The 19,375-nt window shown below is 42.4% G+C and overlaps 1 protein-coding gene across 1 annotated transcript; it reads right to left on the bottom strand.

Moving 5' to 3' along the window:
* Nucleotides 1-5,079: 5,079 nt before the first annotated feature.
* LOC101596799 (zinc finger protein 709-like) lies at nt 5,080-17,109 on the bottom strand. Its single transcript, XM_045139159.1, has 4 exons — nt 16,988-17,109; nt 12,209-12,335; nt 11,953-12,013; nt 5,080-9,068 (listed from the first exon to the last, which is right to left on the bottom strand). Exons 1-4 carry the CDS (start codon nt 16,988-16,990, stop codon nt 6,815-6,817), a joined length of 2,445 nt encoding a protein of 814 aa, XP_044995094.1. The 5' UTR covers nt 16,991-17,109; the 3' UTR covers nt 5,080-6,814.
* Between the last annotated feature and the right edge of the window lie 2,266 nt (nt 17,110-19,375).

Raw genomic sequence — 19,375 nt, 5'->3', positions numbered from 1 at the left:
AGTGGCTTGTCACCTAGCACCAAAATGGAGCTGGAAATTGTAGGAGCAAGAAGAAAGTGTACCCAACCCTCAGGGAGGCCAACAGCTGAAAGATACGAAACCAAAGGATGACAGTGTAGGGCACCTCTAGACTGTGTCTAGGCCTTACTTTGATGGTGTTTCATGAAGTATTGAATGGACCGGAGAGTCAAATTACAAAGGGGCTCTGTGCTGGAGATCAGAGGGAACTAGGAAGTGAAGGAAAGTGCAATTGATAAGACTGGGAACTGAGTTTACCTGAAACTTCAATAAAACCCCAGCACAGGTCTTGTTCCATTTAAAAAGGCAAAACTGCGAAAGCCAGAGGCTTCAGTTCATGACTGGCAGCTCCTCAGCCTATGTAGTAACCATGGAGGATGTTTGAGTTTTCAAAGGGACACAGTGTACAGAGAAGAAAGGCAAAATGGGAGAGAATTAGAGGTAAGTGCAGGTCTGTAGACTACCCTGAAAAGGGAGGTCAGAGACCTTAGTGCACTTAGCAGGTGATTTTAGATGTTCACCAGAGTTGCCCTGGCCAGAACTTTTCCATGTCCACAAATAGTGTGTTTCATCCAGTCCAGTGGGCTGAGAGGCAAAGGAAAGGTTACCCAGAAGAGAGGGCTGGGGCCCACAAATGTCAAAACCCTCCCAGGTTTCAGCACCACTGAGACCAACCAAAGCAATGTGAAAATGAAAGACCCAACCTCCACAGCAATAGATTGTTCTCTATCCAGAGCAGAGAACAGAGGCTGACATTCTCTTCACACTGTTTCAGACTGTAGCATTCAGACACTACTGAGCTGAGTTTCTATAGGATTGGGAGAAAGCTTGCAGGGGTAAGGAGTGGGGAAGAGAAAACGGGAACCTGGTCATTTCTTTTTGCTGACTTAATTTGTGAACCTGGTCATTTCTTTTTGCTGACTTAATTTGTGAACTGGCTTAATAATTAAGGCACTGAGCTCAAACCTGTCTTATGGCCTTGGGGCAGTGTGGAGATATTCTCTTCTAGCCATAGCTTAGGGAGGTATTTACAGTACAAAAAAATCTCCTGTTTTTAGGTCTTCACCGAGGTCAACATGCCTTGGTTACTATGTTAATTAATTAATCCTTCATAGTTCAGTCACCAAGTATTTATATAGTTGCTGAAGTTCCTCCTGCTGATTTCTTTTTCATCCAGGTGGGGTCTCACTCTAGCTAAGGCTGACATGTGTAGTTTCAGGGTGGCCATGAACTCATGCAATCCTCCTACTTCTTCCTCCCAAATGCTGGATTAAAGGTGTGCACCACGATGCCCAGCTTAATAAATTTTTACTTATTTATTCATTTGAGAGAGAAAGAGAAGCAGAGAGAGAAAGAGAATATGGGCATGCCAGGGTCTCCAGCCACTGCAAACAAACTCCAGACACATGTGCCAACTTGTGCATCTGGCTTACATGGGTCCTGAGGAAACAAACCTGGGTCCTTTGGCTTGGCAGGCAAGTGTCTTAACTGCTAAGCCATCTCTCCAGCCCAGTTTCTATTTTTATTCCACTGTGGACTCAAGAGAATGCAAGAAATTTTCTCAATATTTTTGCATTTGTTAAAGGTCGTGTGTTCATTTTGGTGAAGCTGCCATGTACTGCTGAGAAAATTGTATATTCCTTATTTCTTGGAAGGATTTTTTTTTAAACATCTGTTTAATCTAGCTGGTACACATCACTGCAATATTTTTGTTAACTTTTAATTTGGAGGACCTAAATATGTATCATATCAAAATCATCCCTGATTACTGTGTGGACCTTTGTGAAGTTTTTACCTTTCAATATTAGTTTTATGAACTTGGGATCCTTAGTATTTGGTGCAAAAATATTTGCAACTGTCTTCTTAATGAATTGTTCCCTTGGTTAGCTGTGAAGTCTACATTATCAGATATAAGAATAGTCACGTGTTGCAGGTAACTTTTTCCTGGGAAGACATGAACACATGTCTATTCACTTCAGATACAGTACTGATGACAGAGCAAATAATTGTACCAAAACCAGTTTTGGTGAAACAGTGAGTTTATTGGGCTTACCTAGAGTTGGATAAGGATTCCTTAAAGGAACATAGATGACTCAAAGATATCTGCATCATTCACAACAATCATCCTGTGCCACCACACTTGGACAGTCATCTTTCTTGTTTTCAAAGTAGGATCTCACTCTATCCCAGGCTAACCTGGAACTCATTCTGTAGTCCCAAGCTAGCCTTGAACTCACAGCAAGGCTACCACCTCTGCTTCCCAAATTTTGCAACAAAAGGTGTGCACCACCATGCCTTGCCATCTCTGATTGACTTTCTTTCCTTCCTTTCCTTTCATTCTCTCCTTTCTTTTCCAGGTAAGGTCTCTTGCTCAGGCTGATCTGGAGCTCACTCTGTAGTTCCAGGATGGCCTTGAACTCCCAAAGATCCTCCTACTTCTGCCTACTGAGTGTTGGGATTAAAGGTGTGCAACACCATGACTGGCTATTTTTTTTAAAACCCTCTTAGAACTTCTTTCATTGTATCCCATAGGCTTATGTATGTTGTTTAAAGAATTGATTTCATAGCCGGGCGTGGTGGTGCATGCCTTTAATCCCAGCACTTGGGAGGCAGAGGTAGGAGGGTCGCCTTGAGTTCGAGGCCACCCTGAGACTACATAGTTAATTCTAGGTCAGCCTGGACCAAAGTGAGACCCTATCTTGAAAAACCCCCCCAAAAAAAAGGATTTCATGAAATTTTTTTTACTTATGATTCATCATTCAGTAAAGTGTTGTGTATTCCCCATGAGGTTGTACATGTTCTAGTTTCTGTTGCTGTTTTGCAGTTTTATCCCATTGTGATTAAATACACGATTTTTAAAAATATTTGTTAAGGGCTGGAGAGATGGCTTAGCGGTTAAGCGCTTGCCTGTGAAGCCTAAGGACCCCGGTTCGAGGCTCGGTTCCCCAGGTCCCACGTTAGCCAGATGCACAAGGGGGCGCATGCGTCTGGAGTTCGTTTGCAGAGGCTGGAAGCCCTGGCGTGCCCATTCTCTCTCTCTCCCTCTATCTGTCTTTCTGTGTCTGTCGCTCTCAAAAAAAAAAAAAAATTGTTAAAATTTGCTTTGGTACTAAGATATGGTCTATTTAAGTGTCTTTGTGAAGAGACAAAGAATAGACACACCAGGGTCTTTTGCCACTGCAAAGGTCCATGTGCCACATTGTGCATCTGGCTTTACATGGGTGCTGTGGAACTTAATGTGGGCTAGCAGCCTTTGCAACCAGTGCTCTTAATCACCAGGCCATCTCCCCAGCCCCGAAATGGTCTACATTAGACAATGTTTCCTGTGTGCCCGAGAACTCGTATACTTCTGCATTTGGAGGGTGTGCATGGCGGTTGCAGTTGTCCTGGTGGTCCTCACGATCCTCTTCCTCACTAGCAGCTCCACCGGCCCCTCCTGCCCTCTGCTTCAAGTTTCCTGAATTTGCAAGGAGGCTGGTGTGAGGGGGAAAATCCCCTTATCTGGCTCTTCCTGCTGCTCAGGTGGCCATGGCTGCACGGGCCTGGTGCCTCCGCTGCTCCTGTGGTCTCTGGACACTCTGGATCTTGCCTACTTCTCTGCTGTGGTTGGTAATTTCTTATACCCCTTCAATTTTTAGCAGAAGTGTGTATTTTGCTGGATTTGTCTTGCTTTTTCTCCCTTAGACTGCTTTGGTAACCAGAAGTCCCTCCCAGGTGGCTTCTTGAGGAAGATGGATAGTCCGCTTCCTCATGCCCGTCACCATTCTGTGGACCTGACGACTCCATCTTGGCAGCCTGTTCTGACCTAACAATTGTATGGTTGGATGTGTCTTTCCCTATTCAATGACATTACTTCTTAGCCAGGAGGAACAGAACCTCCTGAAATTAATAGTCAACATAATTTTACCCACATTTCTCTCTCAGAAGCCAATAATTGGTCCACTCATTTGCATATATGCACGGGTTCTAATAATTTATGCCTGACATCCAAGTAATAGGCTTAGCAGCATCTGAAAACCAGCCAAGCTGAATTTTTGGTTGCAAGTAGTTATATACATGGCACTTTGTACATTCCTTGTACAGTTGGAAGGATCAACCTCAAAAAAAAAAAAAAAATACTCAACATCAACAGAATGTCTGCTTCAACAAACCACTTTTTGGGAGGAAAAAGGGTGGGCAATATGTAGAGATGAAGTTAATTTTGAAAAAAGACTGATCTTTGCACAGGCTAAGCCTGGGGACATGGAAGACTAGGTACCTTGGGTAGAAAACAGGAACTCATAGCTTCTCCAAAGATTTTCTGAAGAAATAAACATAAACAACTCATGATCAGATTTGATGCAAACTCGTGGTCTTTTATGTTCAGACTCCCCATCGCTCTGACTGCCTGAATCTCAATAAAAGCTGGGAATACAGTCAGTTCAGGAGCCACTAGAAAGCATCTCCCTGAATTTCCCTTAAAGCCTATTTTTGCATGTTGTTTATCCAAACACTGCTGGATAATATACACAATTGCCCACCTGAGAGTCAGTCTGCTATGCTTTTTATCTGAAATGTCCCCATAGCCTCATGTTAGAAACTTTTCATTCCCAATTTGTTATGGGTTTTGGGTTGTGGAGCCTTTAGGTGCTATGACATAGGGAGAAGCAGGTCACTCTTAAGGGCAGGCTTGCTCTTGAAGGTTTTACTCACTCGTTTCTAACCAGCTTCCTGTCTGGTAGCATTTATTATATCTTGCTCCAAGATCTTGCCAGGATGGGCTGAGTGCCTCCTGGTTCCATGCCACCCTTGCAGCCATGGACCCACTGAAATTATACGTAGAGCAGTAAGCCACTTGTTGAGGTGCATCCATTCCATAGACAGCATTCAATAGATGGTGTTAGTGTACATTACTAAAAAACATGTTTGTTGATTGTCCAAACATAAATCAGAGGAAATGATATAAACATGTGGAAAGTGCTCAGCTCAGCTTTGATGTTACAAAGCTTAGGTGTGATGATGAACTGCATGTAACCTTGTATTTTCATTTTATCTTGGGTTTCCGGAAACAATACCACCTAGTATGAAGAATGACTTTATTAGATGGAGAAAGGCATCCAGTGCAACAAAGTTAAATGTTTATATAATATACCCAAATACCAAAACAGGTCAAGAAGACTGAAGTTGGTCTCACACTCAAAGCAAAACCAAGTCTTAAGATAAAAGTCACACCTCTGAAAGTAAAATGCCTCTTAGAGACTATGATAACCAAGACGAAATAAAAATCTTACACGTTTTTCTAATTTGGCAAAACAAAGTAACTGCTACATAAAAGTGAACACAATTCCTCCCTCACCCTTCCATTAATGGTAGTGACAGTATTTTTAAACATTAGGTTTCTTTTTATTCTGTTATCACAAGCTTCTAGTAAGAGCTACTATCACTACCAACGACAGTTCTGTATTCATTCTTTCAATGTAGCCACTGCAGGAGAATATCTCATTATATTTAAGCTAAACTAACTACATTTTGTCATGAGATGGGCATGCATCTATGAAGATGGGGGGTGGCATGTGGTGGTTTGAATACAAAATGTCCTCTATCGGCTCATGTGTTTGAATACTTAACCCCACTGACAGCACTTTTTGAGAAGGATGTGGAGGTGGAACCTGGCTGGAGATGTGACATTGGGAGGCGGACTGTTACAATCTGTCCCTGATGCTGATATACTTGCTTTCTGCAGATGTGACAATGGCTATTGGCTTCTTGCTCCTGCCATACTTTCACCACCATAATGGACTCTACCCTCTAAAACTGTAAGTCAAAATAAAGTCTTTTCTCCCCTAAATTGATTCTGGTTGGGATTACTGTCCCAGCATAAAGTAACAGATACACATTTCACCTAAAAAAAAAATTGTGAAGGTGAATTCGGCATATTAGACACATTTGATTTACATGTTGTAGCAGTTACCCTCTCACTGCTAGCACAAACACCCAACAAGCAACTTATGGAAGAGGATTTCAACTTACAGTTTTGAGGGGAGGGAAAACCACCTACCAAGGGAAGCATGGCTGAGCAGACAGCCTTGTGTCACACTGGCTGCAAAGTACGAGTGACCCGGCTCTACACATACAGTGAGTTGAACTAATAAATCTCAAGGCCTGCCCCCCAATGAAACACCTCCCCAAACAAGGCTTTGCCTTCCAAAGGCTCCACCACTTTCCCAAACTGCCAGAGGACCAACTACAGCACATAAGCCTATATGGGATAATCTTCAAACCATTAAACCTATGGACCCAAAATGGTTCAAACACGGAAAGATGAGATTCAAAAGGAATCCTATTAACTCATGTACTATTGTTTAAAAAGACCATAGAGATTACATCACCTGGAAATTTATTTTCAAGAGTGGAAAGTAGGAATATATATTCCAGAGATCTACTTTCAGAATGTGTGACAAATAAGTGCAATATACTTAGTCTCAGAATATTTCCTTTAGAGAATACAGTTTCTAGAAGATTCTACATAAATTCACATGACAGTTTAAAAATATTTAGGAATTGTTACAGAATTAATTTTCGTAGAACTTGAAGTAATTTTGCCATAGTGCTGAAGTTCTGATACTTGGTAGATTTTCAGAGGTGGGCCAACTGAAGACATTTGCACATCTATTCTAAATTTATCATCAAAGTATGTACTTCTCTGTGAATTCAACCAGGATGACTAGAAGCATTTCTAAAACCAACATCCTAGCTCTCTTTTTTATGAACTGTGAATTTAAAACATCACAAGGTATAGAGATGAATCCACCTTTTTTTATACCTTAGTACTCGTCCTAGTGTGAATCTTTTCATGTACCTTAAGGGAACTGGAACGATTAAAGGCTTTCCCACACTGCTGGCATATATAGGGTTTCTCACCAGTATGGATTTGTTCATGTCTTTGACAACTACTTAAAGTATAAAAGGATTTCCCACATTCCTTACACACAAAAGGTTTCTCTCCACTGTGAATCTTTTCATGGCGTCTAAGGGAACTGTGACCAGTGAAAGCTTTATCACATAGTTTACACTTATATGGTTTCTCTCCTGTGTGAGTCCGTTCATGTATTTGAAACTTACTAAAATAAATAAAACCTTTCCCACATTGCTCACATACGTGAGGTTTCTCACCACTGTGAATCTTCTCATGATTTCGAAGTGTATTGGGATTAGTGAAGGCTTTCCCACAATGCTTACATACGTAGGGCTTCACACCTGTGTGAATTTGCTCATGACTCTGGCAACTACTCAAAGAAGAAAAGCCTTTCCCACAATGCTTACACACATAGGGTTTTTCTCCAGTGTGAACCCGTTCATGGCGTCGAAGAGAACTGTGACCAGTGAAGGATTTACCACAATCCTTACATACACACAGTTTCTCCCCAGTATGGGTCCATTCATGCTTTCGGAAGCTACTGGAAGAAATGAAACCTTTCCCACACTGCTTACAAACAAAGGGTTTCTCCCCACAGTGAATCCTCTCATGGCATTGAAGGGAAGTGTGATGAATGAAGGCTTTTCCACACTGCTTACATACATAGGGTTTCTCTTCGCTGTGAATCCGTTCATGGCGTCGAAGGGAACTGTCAACACTAAAGACTTTACCACAATGCTTACATTTATAGGGTTTCTCTCCAGTGTGAGTTCGTTGATGTGTTCGAAGGATACTGGAGGAATTGAAACTTTTCCCACATTGCAAACATACATGGGGTTTCTCACCACTGTGAATCCTCTCATGATATCGAAGCGAACTGAGAGTAGTGAAGGCTTTACCACAGAGCTTACATACATAGGGTTTTTCTCCAGTATGACATCGTTTATGTGTCTGAATAGAATTGTAATAGCTGAAGGCTTTCCCACATTGGTTACATACATAGGGCTTCTCTCCAGTGTGAGTTCTTTCATGGTAATGAAAGTTAGTTAAACAACTGAAGGCTTTACCACATATGTTACATCTGTATGGTTTCTCTCCAGTGTGAGTTCGTTCATGTCTTCGAATATTACTCAAAAAAGAAAAGGCTTTCCCACACTGGTTACATACATAGGGTTTCTCACCAGTGTGAGTTCTTTCATGTTCTTGAAAATTAGTCAAACAACTGAAGGCTTTACTACATATGTTACATCTGAATGGTTTCTCTCCGGTGTGAGTTCGTTCATGTCTTCGAAAGTTACTCCAAGAAGAAAAGGCTTTTCCACATTGCTTACATACATAAGGTTTCTCTCCAGTATGAGTTCTTTCATGGTAATGAAAATTAGTCAAACAATTGTAGGCTTTGCCACAGATATTACATTTGTATGGTTTCTCTCCAGTGTGAGTTCGCTCATGTCTTCGAAGGTTACTCCATGATGAAAAGGCTTTCCCACATTGCTTACATACATAGGGTTTCTCTCCAGTGTGAGTTCTTTTATGCTTCTGAAAGTTAGTCAAACAACTGAAGGCTTTGCCACACATATTACATCTATATGGTTTCTCTCCAGTGTGAGTTCGTTCATGTCTTCGAATGTTACTCAAAAAAGAAAAAGCTTTCCCACACTGTTTACATACATAAGGTTTCTGTCCAGTGTCAATCTTTTCAACATATTGGAAAAGACTAGGATAGGTTAAGGCATTAAAATGCTGTTTACCCACATACATTTCTTCTCTAGTGTCACCATTAACCTGTATTTGAATATAACTGTGACTCTGGAAGAAATTCTCACATTGGTTAAGTTCATAAGATCTCTGCCCACTTTGAGTGTCCTCATTCTTCAGAAAGTAATCAGAATAAATAATGGGTTTCCCACATTCCCTAAATTTATGGAAACTGTCTTCATGCATCTCATATTCATTAGTTTGGTGTCCAGTCTGAACAGTCACAGGCACATTAAAGGATGAACGACCAATGAATACATCTTCATACACTTGGTGTTCACCAAGCATTACTTCATGAGAAACTTTCTTGTTTACAACAGTATTTGGAATCTGGCTGAAGATTTCTATACATTGACTACCTTCTTTTAGTTCCCACAGACTCTCCATAATTTCACTTCTGCAAAAACAAAACAAACAAAAAAAAAAAGGAATGCATATTACTAAAATTATGAGTATAAATTCCTTGCCATCAAAATTCCTCATTAGGGTATATAAGCATCTAAAAAAATGTTCTGCGTCACTAGTCACCAGGGAAATGCAGATTAAAACTACATTGAGATTCCATCTCACTCCTGTCAGATTGGCCACCATCATGAAAACAAATGATCATAAATGTTGGTGGAGATGTGGAAAAAGAGGAACCCTTCTTCACTGCTGGTGGGAATGCAATCTGGTCCAGCCATTGTAGAAATCAGTGTGGAGGTTCCTAAAACAGCTAAAGACTGATCTACCATATGACCCAGCTATAGCACTCCTAGGCATATATCCTAAGGACTCATATCGTTTCCTTAGAAGTACGTGCTCAACCATGTTTACTGCTGCTCAATTTATAATAGCTGGGAAATGGAACCAGCCTAGATGTCCCTCAACTAATGAGTGGATAATGAAGATGTGGCACATTTATACAATGGAGTCCTATTCAGCAGTAAAGAAAAATGAAGTTATGAAATTTGCAGAAAAATGGATGGATCTGGAAAGGATTATAGGAAGTGAGGTAACCCAAGCCCAGAAAGCCAAGTGCCACATGTTCTCCCTCATATGTGGATCCTAGCTACAGATGGTTGGGCTTCTGCATGAGAAGGAGAAAACTCAGTAGCAGAGGCCAGTTAAGTTAAAAAGGAGATATAAAGGGAAGAGAAAGGAAGGGAGGAGGGCACTTAATAAGTTGTTATTGTATATATGTAAGTAGAATGATTGAAATGGAGAGGGGATATGAGGGAGAATGAAATTTCAAAGGGGACAGTGGGGGGGGGAGGGTATTACCATGGGATATTTTTTATAATCATGGAAAATGTTAATAAAAATTGAGAAAAACAAAAAAGCCAAAAAGATAAAATAAAATAAATTCCTCATTAGATTCACTGTCAGGATTTTTGAACATGAATGGACTGAATGATGTACAGAGGTCAGGAGGATAGCTAACATCCAAATAATGGTATTCAAGTGGGTTTCTAAATACTTTTACCAAGTTAGTTATTTTGGAAACACTGAATGCCTCTGTATTATTTATTTAGGTAGGTGTCTTACTGTGAGGCTTAAGCTGCTCAACATTCTTCTCCAACAAACTCTTACCAGATTGGAATAAAGGCATGAGCCATTAATTCTACCTTCATGTCACAGGTAAACATACTCGAGTATTTTGTATGCTAAATTCGTGGATAAAAAGCACTTTCTAGAGCTGGGTGTGGTGGTGCATGCCTTTAATCCCAGCACTGTGGAGGCAGAAGTAGGAGGATCACCCTGAGTTCAAGGCCAGCCTGAAACTACACAGTGAATTCCAGGTCAGCCTGGGCTACAGTAAGACCCTACCTTGAAACACTCCTCTCCAAGGAAAAAACAAAACAAAACAAAACAAAAAAAAAACCCCTTTCTATTTTACAAAGTGTATGAAATATAATAATTTGTATTTACTTATTTGAGAGAGAGAGAGAGAATGGGCATGACAGGTCCTCCAGCCATTGCAAACAAACTCAATGCATGTGCCACTTTGTGCATCTGGCGTATGTAGGGAATCAAACCTGGGTCCTTTGGTTTTGCATGCAAGCACCTTAACCATTAAGTCATCCCTCCAGCTCAGCATAAGATATTATAAAGAATGATACAGGAGCAAACATGTAATATTTTTAAAATATTTGATTTTTTTGGGCTGGAGAGATGGCTTAGCGGTTAAGCGCTTGCCTGTGAAGCCTAAGGACCCTGGTTTGAGGCTCAATTCCCCAGGACCCACATTAGCCAGATGCACAAGGGGGTGCATGCCTCTGGAGTTTGTTTGCAGTGGCTGGAGGCCCTGGCGTGCCCATTCTCTCTCTCTCTGTCATTCTCAAATAAATAAATAAAAATGAACAAAGAAAATTAAAAAAATAAAATATTTGATTTTTGAGTTTTATTTATTTACTTATATAAGAGTGAGACAGAGAAAAGAGGCAAAGTATGGGCATGCCGGGGCTTCCTGCCACTTCTACTTCGTGTATCTGGTTTTACGTGGGTACTAGGGATTTGTACCTGGGCTGAACACAGCCTAGCAAGCTCTGTAGGCAACAAGTGCTTCTAACCACTGAGCCATCTCCCTAGCCTTGCATTTATATATCTATATTGTGCACAGTTAAAATTAAGAAAACAACCCCCATTTTTTCTAACTTTGTGTATGGGAAAAAGTTCATTACAGAACCGCCACAAAGTGTCACTTGCATCATATACTAGTGCTTGCACATATTTCCAATCCAGTACACATTTTTTTGTTTTTTGTTTTTTTTTGAGGTAGGGTCTCACTCTAGCCCAGGTTGATCTAGAATTATGTAGTCTCAGGGTGGACTCAAAATCACGGTGATTCTCCTACCCCTGCCTCGAGAGTGCTGGGATTTAAGGCGTGCGCCACCATGCCCAGCCCAGTACACATTTTTTGGAGATAACTTCATTATCTCATCTTGAACCTGGGCTTATTTTAATTTTTTTTAAAAAATTTTTATTTACTTATTTGAGAATGACGGAGAGAGAGAGGGAGAGAGAGAGAGGGAGAGAGAGAGAGAGAGAGAGAGAGAGAGAATGGGCACACCAGGGCCTCCAGACGCATGTGCCCCCTTGTGCATCTGGCTAAGATGGGTTCTGGGGTATCGAGCCTGGAACTGAGGTCCTTAGGCTTCACAGGCAAGTGCTTAACTGCTAAGCCATCTCTCCAGCCCAAACCTGTGCTTATTTTACAGTTTTGTTTTGTTTTTGTTTTTAAATAGCAGTCACTTCCAGATTCTTGCAGAGCATTCTTGTCAGTTGAGTTCACATGTTACCTTAGATCTCCCCAGGAATATTTGTAGTCATCTTCAGTATCTTGGTTTTCCTCCATTTTTCCTAAAATGTACACCAAGAAAGATCATTATGGATTTTGTCATAATGGAGAAAGTATAAATTATAGAATAGATGCAAGTATAACATACTATACCTGATATAATCAGCAAATTTCCCCTTTTTATATTTCAAAGCAGGGAGCAGCATTTTTGAATAAGACAGACAGTAACATGGGTAAAATAATGACCTTATTCATACCTATAGCAGTCAGATTCTTGAAATTTTCCTCCATCACATCTCTGTGCAGCTTCTTTTGGGAAGAATCTAGCAAAGCCCACTCCTCCATGCTGAAGTTCACAGCCACATCTTCAAAGGTCACAGCCTCCTGAAACAGCCCAGATATTACCAGTATGAAAGGTGGCAGTTATAACCCTGAAAATCTGTGAGTTGTTATCCAAATATTCATTGCATATCCTGGTAATCACACTCTATCTATAATTACATACTCTAACACAGTATTTCCCACATTGCGTTGGGACTCTTTGGTTAGAAAATAAATAAATAAAAACAGCAGAACTAAAAAATTTTTACTGGTACACAGGCTATTAGCAGCCTCCCAACAGTCTCATTCCCTAGTACATATAAGGTGTGTACAAGGTGTCTTGAGACCAGTGTTTGACCTCTGCTTGGGCCTACAAACTACTATTGAGATGGATTTCACCAGACTAACTGTAGAGGGGAGCTCAGTGCTTCTCAGTTTATATTAACAATATGCTACTTGTTTAACTTTCACTAACATGTTAACCGTGGGAACCCAATTAGTCAGTCCCAAAGTACCATTCAGATAAGCAATCTTTTTTTTTTGATTTTTTGAAGTAGGGTCTCACATCAGGCCTCGAACTCACAGTGATCCACCTACCTCTGCCTCCTGAGTGCTGGGATTAAAGGCATGCGCCACCACACCCAGCTTTAATCAATCTTTTTTGAGCTTATCTAATAGTATTTAAGAATGTCTACTGCAATTTGTTACTTAAGAATACATCTCATATAATGGAGAATGGAATTTCAAAGGGGAAAGTGTGTGTGGAGGGGAGGGTATTACCATGGGATTTTTTTTTATAACCATGGAAAATGTTAATAAAAAAAAATTACATTTAAACAATGCAAAAAAGATACATCTCTATGACTCCACTGAAATAAACCTTGTAGAAGCTTACTCATTTTTTTTTTTTTTGTCTTTTCTTTCTCTCTCTCTCTTCTTTTTTTTTTTTTGAGGTAGGGTCTCATTCTAGCTCAATCTGACCTAGAATTCACTGTGTAGTCTCAGGGTGGTCTTAAAGTCAATGATTCTCCTACCTCTGTCTCCTGGGTGCTAAGATTAAAGGTATGTACCTCCACACCTAGCTACATTTCGTTAATTATAGAACCATCATGATTACATACTAAAAGAAAAAGGAAAGGAATTCATTAATCAATGGAGAAACATTTATTTTACTTGGAGAATGCCAAAAGTCAATGAAATAATGGGTATTCTAGCACAGTTCTTAGAAAGAGTTCAATGACTCCAAGATGAGCTACAACACATATCTTAGCCAATCTGAAGGACTAGAAATCAACTAAGGCATGCTCCCAGTTTGTTTCAGAATGAAACTAGAAATAAATAGCAGAAACACAGTTTGGAAGCCTGCAAGGCTTCAAGATCAACTCAAAACTTTCATGTCATGTGTGTGCCAAAGGAATGCCTTAAAATTTTAAGTATTTCAAAAAACATAAAAACGAGTGTATATCATTATACCATATCCAGGAAACAAAAGCAGTTTATAGGAAGAAACTGAAAGTGATAAAAGAGAGATCTCAACTCAATTACTTGACCTTTCAGAAGATCCAAGAAGTATGAGCAAGATAATCTTCAATTAAATAGAGAACATTCCAGAATGAAACTATAAAATAGCAACACAAACTGGCCTGCTGACACTGTCAGTGGTGGGTATACTGACAAACCTATAGGCAACATATTAAATGGCGGAAAAGTCAAAGCATTTCCATCAGGAGCGAGACAAGGATGTCCACTTTTCCCACTCTTACTCAGTAAAGGTGGTCTTAGCTAGAGCAGTAAGACAAAAGAAGCAAGTAAAGGGAATACAAATAGGAAAGGAAGAAGCTTAACTATCTGTATGTGCAGAGGGAGGAGCCTATACATAAGAGAACCTAAAGACACTCAGAAAACCTTTGGAGCTCATTAACACTTCCAGTGAAGTGCAGGATACAAGACTAACAAAGAAACGGGGGGGGGGGGGGGGGGGGGGAGAATATTCATTACCACCATTCCCACAAAAATACCTTGTATAAACCTAACCAAGGAAGTGAAAGTCCTTTAAACAAAAACTTAAAAACACTCAAGATTGAAGAAACACTAGGAAATGGACAGACCTCATATGCATAATATGAATATTCTGCAAAGGAAATAGAAGGGAAGCATATAGAGGAAGCAGACTTTCACACACAGTTCAGAGACACCCACCCTGACAAGGTTAAACCTGTTTCTAAGCTAATGGCGTAGCCATGATGGATTAGCCAGGCCATTTAATTTGGAGATCTCCACACTTTATTTTCCCTTCTCAAGGCTGCAATCCTGGGAAAACAGTAATGATAACAGGCCTCCCCAAATCACAATGCTTTCTGTTTTTGAACAGTTTATCCCTTTTCTCATAAATGATGCCACCCTGTCCAGACATGTCTTTTAATCTATTACTTGGCTGAGACTCAAACATTCCAAAGCTTGCTTTGTTACCTCAAAAATGACTGCCTCATCAGTAACTTTTCGGTAAGTTTCTCTTTCCTTTGAGCCTGTCACCCTTCAATCACCTTCTGAGCCAGCACACAACTTTTGTTTTGGTTTTTCGAGGTAAGGGCTCACTCTGGCCCAGGCTGACCTGGAATTAACTATATAGTCTCAGGGTGGCCTCGAACTCATGGTGATTCTCCTACCTCTTGCTTCCCGAGTGCTGGAATCAAAGGCGTGTGCCACCATGCCCTGGCTTAGCACACAACTCTTATGTTCCTCCTCATGCTCTTGTGGTTTTAATGATAGATCGGTTCCCAGCTGATGGCACTATATAGGAAGGTTGTAGAATCCTCAAGAGGTGAAACCTTTCTAGAGAAAACAGTCACTGAGGAAATGGCCTGAGGTTTTATCGCCCAACCTCATTTCTTGTCCATCCTCTGTTTCCTGATTGTGGATACAATGCCTTTTCCCCAAATCTCCAACTGTAAACTGAAATAAACTACTCCTTCCTTAAGTTGCTTCTTGTCAGGTATTTTATCAGTTATGAGAAAGTATCTAACACAGCCCCAATTTATCATCACTGCAAGGGGAAACTTTAAGAGCTGAAACTTATGTTTATGCTTATATATTAACGCTACCCTGACATTTGGTTAGAGAAGCTTCTCTTTTCAGATGGCAGTGACCAGTGGGGTGACTCAAAAACTCATCAAATGCTGAAAAGTAGTGACAGTTGAGTGTTCACTAAATGAGACATCCGCTACCACACCCTCCAAAGCTCAGACTACTGCAGAAGAGGTAGCAGAAAGAATTTAAGAGCCAAAGGAAGGGGAGAAGTGTTTACAATATTGTACTCCAGACACAAATTAACTGTTGCATTCATGATCTCACATGGCTTATGATACCTACATAAGACTTGCATATCAGGAGGAAAAATGTGATGACGTTAAAAAGAGGGAGGTGGGAGGAAATTATGACCACGGGATATTGTCTACACATACTTAAGTATGTTTAAAAGTTGGAGCTAAACCCGGCATACACCGTTAATCCCAGCATTCGGGAGGCAAAGGTAGGAGGATAGCCATGAGTTTGAGGCCAGCAATCCCAGCATTCGGGAGGCAAAGGTAGGAGGATCGCCATGAGTTTGAGGCCAGCCTGAGACTACATAAGTGAATTCCAGGTCATCTTGGGCTACAGCAAGACCCTACATAAAAAATTAAAATAGGGCTGGAGAGATGGCTTAGCGGTTAAGCGCTTGCCTGTGAAGCCTAAGGACCCCGGTTCGAGGCTTGGTTCCCCAGGTCCCACGTTAGCCAGATGCACAAGGGGGCGCACGCGTCTGGAGTTCGTTTGCAGTGGCTGGAGGCCCTGGCGCGCCCATTCTCTCTCTCTCCCTCTATGTGTCTTTCTCTATGTCTGTCGCTCTCAAATAAATAAATAAAAAATGAGCAACAACAAAAAAATTAAAATATTTTTTAAAAAGGGCTGGGGTCACCACTGTCCCACCTTCTTCTTTCTTTTTTGTTTGTTTGTTTTTAGAGGTAGGGTCTCCTTCTAGCTCAGGCTGACCTGGAATTCGCTATGTAGTCTCAGGGTGGCCTCGAACTCACTGCAATCCTCCTACCTCTGCCTCCCGAGTGCTGGGATTCAAGGCGTGAGCCACCACGCCTGGCTCTGTCCCACCTTCTTTATAATGGTGTCTCCCCCCAGGAACAAAAACCCTTCTCTGTCCACCCAGTAGTTCATGCTCTTCCTCTATTGCAATACTCCTTTCCAATAAAGTCAGGCTCTACCTCACACTGCATGCTGTTTATAAGTGATAGGCCTAATGTCACTTTAAGAATAAAGGGGTACCTCAAAGAAGGACACAAACCTTCTGTCCCTCTACCTGTATGTGGACCCCTCCCCCTTTTAATGAAATGACAATCCGGAAAGCTGCTGAACATTAAGTGACAGTCAACCCTGACAATCAATGGACTTGGATTCTGGAGGCCGATCCGCAACCCGGAAGCCCAAGGCAGAGCCGGGCTTCAGCGCGCAGGCGCAGGCCGCTGCCGCCCCGCAGAGCCCGAGTCTCCCCGCGACCCTCGCCGCCCCGCCGTGCGCGGAGACTCCGGCCGGGAGAGGACGCCGGGGTCCCGCCGCCGCCCGCCCCGGGCACAAGGGGAGCGCAGCCCCGGCGGACTCGGCCGCAGACCGGGGAGGCCCCGTCGCCGCGCGGCCGCTTCCCGCAGCCCGTGCCCGGCCGCACTCACCATGTCCGCCCGGGTCCCCCGCCGCCCGTCCGTCCGTCCGTCCGTCCGCGCGCACCGCGGCTCCTGGGCGCGGGCGTCACAGAGACACGAAGACTGAGCCGCCGGAGACTCTGAGCCGACCTGACACTGCCGCAACTATGGCGGCGCCAGGAAGAAAGATGGCGGGTGAGGGCTCGCGCCCCGCCCACGGCGCTGCTGATTGGCTGCCGGTGCTGCCGCGCCTGCGTCCACGATTGGGTGGCTCTCGAGCCGACGGGAGACGAGACTTCCTTCCTGCCACGCCCCCAGCTGGGCTTCCTTCCTGTGGTCCTGAGGAAGTCCTGCGTTTAATCTGAATCTAGTCTTCGCTTTCCAGAGCGGGCGCCTGCTTCTTCCTGTTCTCAGTGGACCCTTTCCTGGAGAAGCACGTGCCCGGCGAGCCCAGGAAAGTCCAGCCACTGTCTGATGGCAAAAGCCCCTTCCTTAAAGAAGAAAGGGAGCTAGGCTGGGCCATGACCCTCTGAGGGTCAGGGAAGGAACCTCAGTGGCAGCTGGACCTGGGGACATAGGTCTGTCGTAGCCTGGGGAGTTCTGTCAGGGACCTCCACTGAGAGGAAACCAGTACTTGACTTGGCTTCAGAAAGAAAATTTTGAAATATTTTTGTTTATCTTTATTTATTTATTTGAGAGCGACAGAGAGAGGGAGAGAGAATGGACATGTCAGGGCATCCAGCCACTGCAAACGAACTCCAGATGCATGCGCCCCCTTGTGCATCTGGCTTACGTGGATACTGGGGAATCGAATCTCCAACTGAGGTCCTTAGGCTTTCACAGGCAAGCGCTTAACCGCTAAGCCATCTCTCCAGCCCCAGAAAAGAATTTTAAGATAACTCAGTATGAAGCACTGTTAGGAGCTTATTAAGAAGAGATATAAGCATTGGCATTAAGAGAAAGGTGCTTAAAGAAAGGCTTCCCAAGAGAATTACATTTAAATATTTTACCAGCTGTAGACAAGACTTTTTTGAGGAGGAGGGGATTGCTCAGCCGTTAAGACTCTTACCTGCAAAGAAAGACTTTTTAATTTTTTAATTTAATGTATTCATTAGAGAGGGAAAATGGGCAAGTCAGGGCCTCCAGCCACTGCAAACGAATGCCAGATTCATGCCTCACCTTGTGCATCTGGCTTACATGGGTACTGGGGAATCAAACCTGGGTCTTTAGGCTTTTCAGGCAAGCACTTTTAGTGCTGAGCCATGTCCGCAGCCTTTAAAAAAATATTTTAGCCTGGGGACCCGGTGTGGTGCTGCACGCCTTAAAACTCAGACTCGGGAGGCGGAGGTAGGAAGATCACCTTGAGTTTGAGGCCACCATGAGACCACATAATGAGTTCCAGGTCAGCCTTAGCTAGAGTGAGATCCTACCTTGAAAAAAAAAAAAAGAAAAAGAAAATATTTATGTATTCATTTATTTGAGAGAGAGAGAGAGAGAGAAAAGCAGATATATAGAGAGAATGGGTGTGTCAGGGCCTCTAGCCACTGCAACGAACTTCAGATGCATCTGGCTTGCATGAGTACTGGGCAATCCAACCTGGTTCCTTAGCCTTTGCCTTAACAGTTAAGCCATAGCTCTAGCCCGATATAGCATTAATTTTTCAAGGTAGGGTCTCACTATGGTCCAGGCTGACCTGGAAGTAACTATGTAGTCTCAGTGCTCAGTGTGGCATCAAACTCTCAATTCCCCAGTGCTCTGATTAAAGGCGTGTGCCAACCATGCCCGGTCCAATATTAGTATTTTAAGCATTTTTTTTTTTTTCCTGAGGTAGGGTCTCATGCTAGCTCAGGCTGACTTGGAATTCACTATGTTAGTCTCAGGGTGGCCTTCAACTCTGGGCGATCCTCCTACCTCTGCCTCCCAAGTGCTGTGATTAAAGTTGTGGGCCTTTACGCCCAGCTAAGCTTTCTTTCTTAATCTTTTATTTATTTATTTACCAACAGAGAGAGAGAAAGAGAGAAGGAGGGGATAGGTATTCCAGAGTCTCTTGCCACTGCAAATGAAACCCAGATATATGCACCACTTTGTGCATCTGGCTTTTGTGGGTACTAAGGAATCAAAACTAGATGTTAGGTTGGAGAGATGGCTTAGCGGTTAAGGTTCTTGCCTGCAAAGCCAAAGGACCTCAGTTCTATTACCCAGGACCCACATAAACCAGGTGCACAAGGTGGCGCATGCATATGGAGTTTGTTTGCAGTGGCTGGAAGCCCTGGTGTGCCCATTCTCTCTATTTCTCTCTCTGCCTCTTTCTGTCTCTCAAATAAATAAATAAAAATAAAAAATGTTAAAACTGGATGTCAGCACCTTTAACCACTGAGTCACTTCTCCGGTCCCAAATAATAGCATTTTAAAGGTGGT

The sequence above is a fragment of the Jaculus jaculus genome, chromosome 21, assembly GCF_020740685.1.
Source record: "Jaculus jaculus isolate mJacJac1 chromosome 21, mJacJac1.mat.Y.cur, whole genome shotgun sequence".
NCBI lineage: Eukaryota > Metazoa > Chordata > Mammalia > Rodentia > Dipodidae > Jaculus > Jaculus jaculus.
The sequence above is the reverse complement of the archived record's forward strand: the minus strand, read 5'-3'. Positions and strand labels throughout refer to the sequence as shown.

Excerpts from the sequence above, each read along its gene's own strand:
- LOC101596799 (XM_045139159.1), bottom strand. Across the intron at positions 12,014-12,208 it reads CAAGAATCTGACTGCTATAG|GAAAAATGGAGGAAAACCAA; the intron begins GTATGAATAAGG and ends TGTACATTTTAG. Across the intron at positions 9,069-11,952 it reads TATTCCTGGGGAGATCTAAG|AAGTGAAATTATGGAGAGTC; the intron begins GTAACATGTGAA and ends TTGTTTTTGCAG.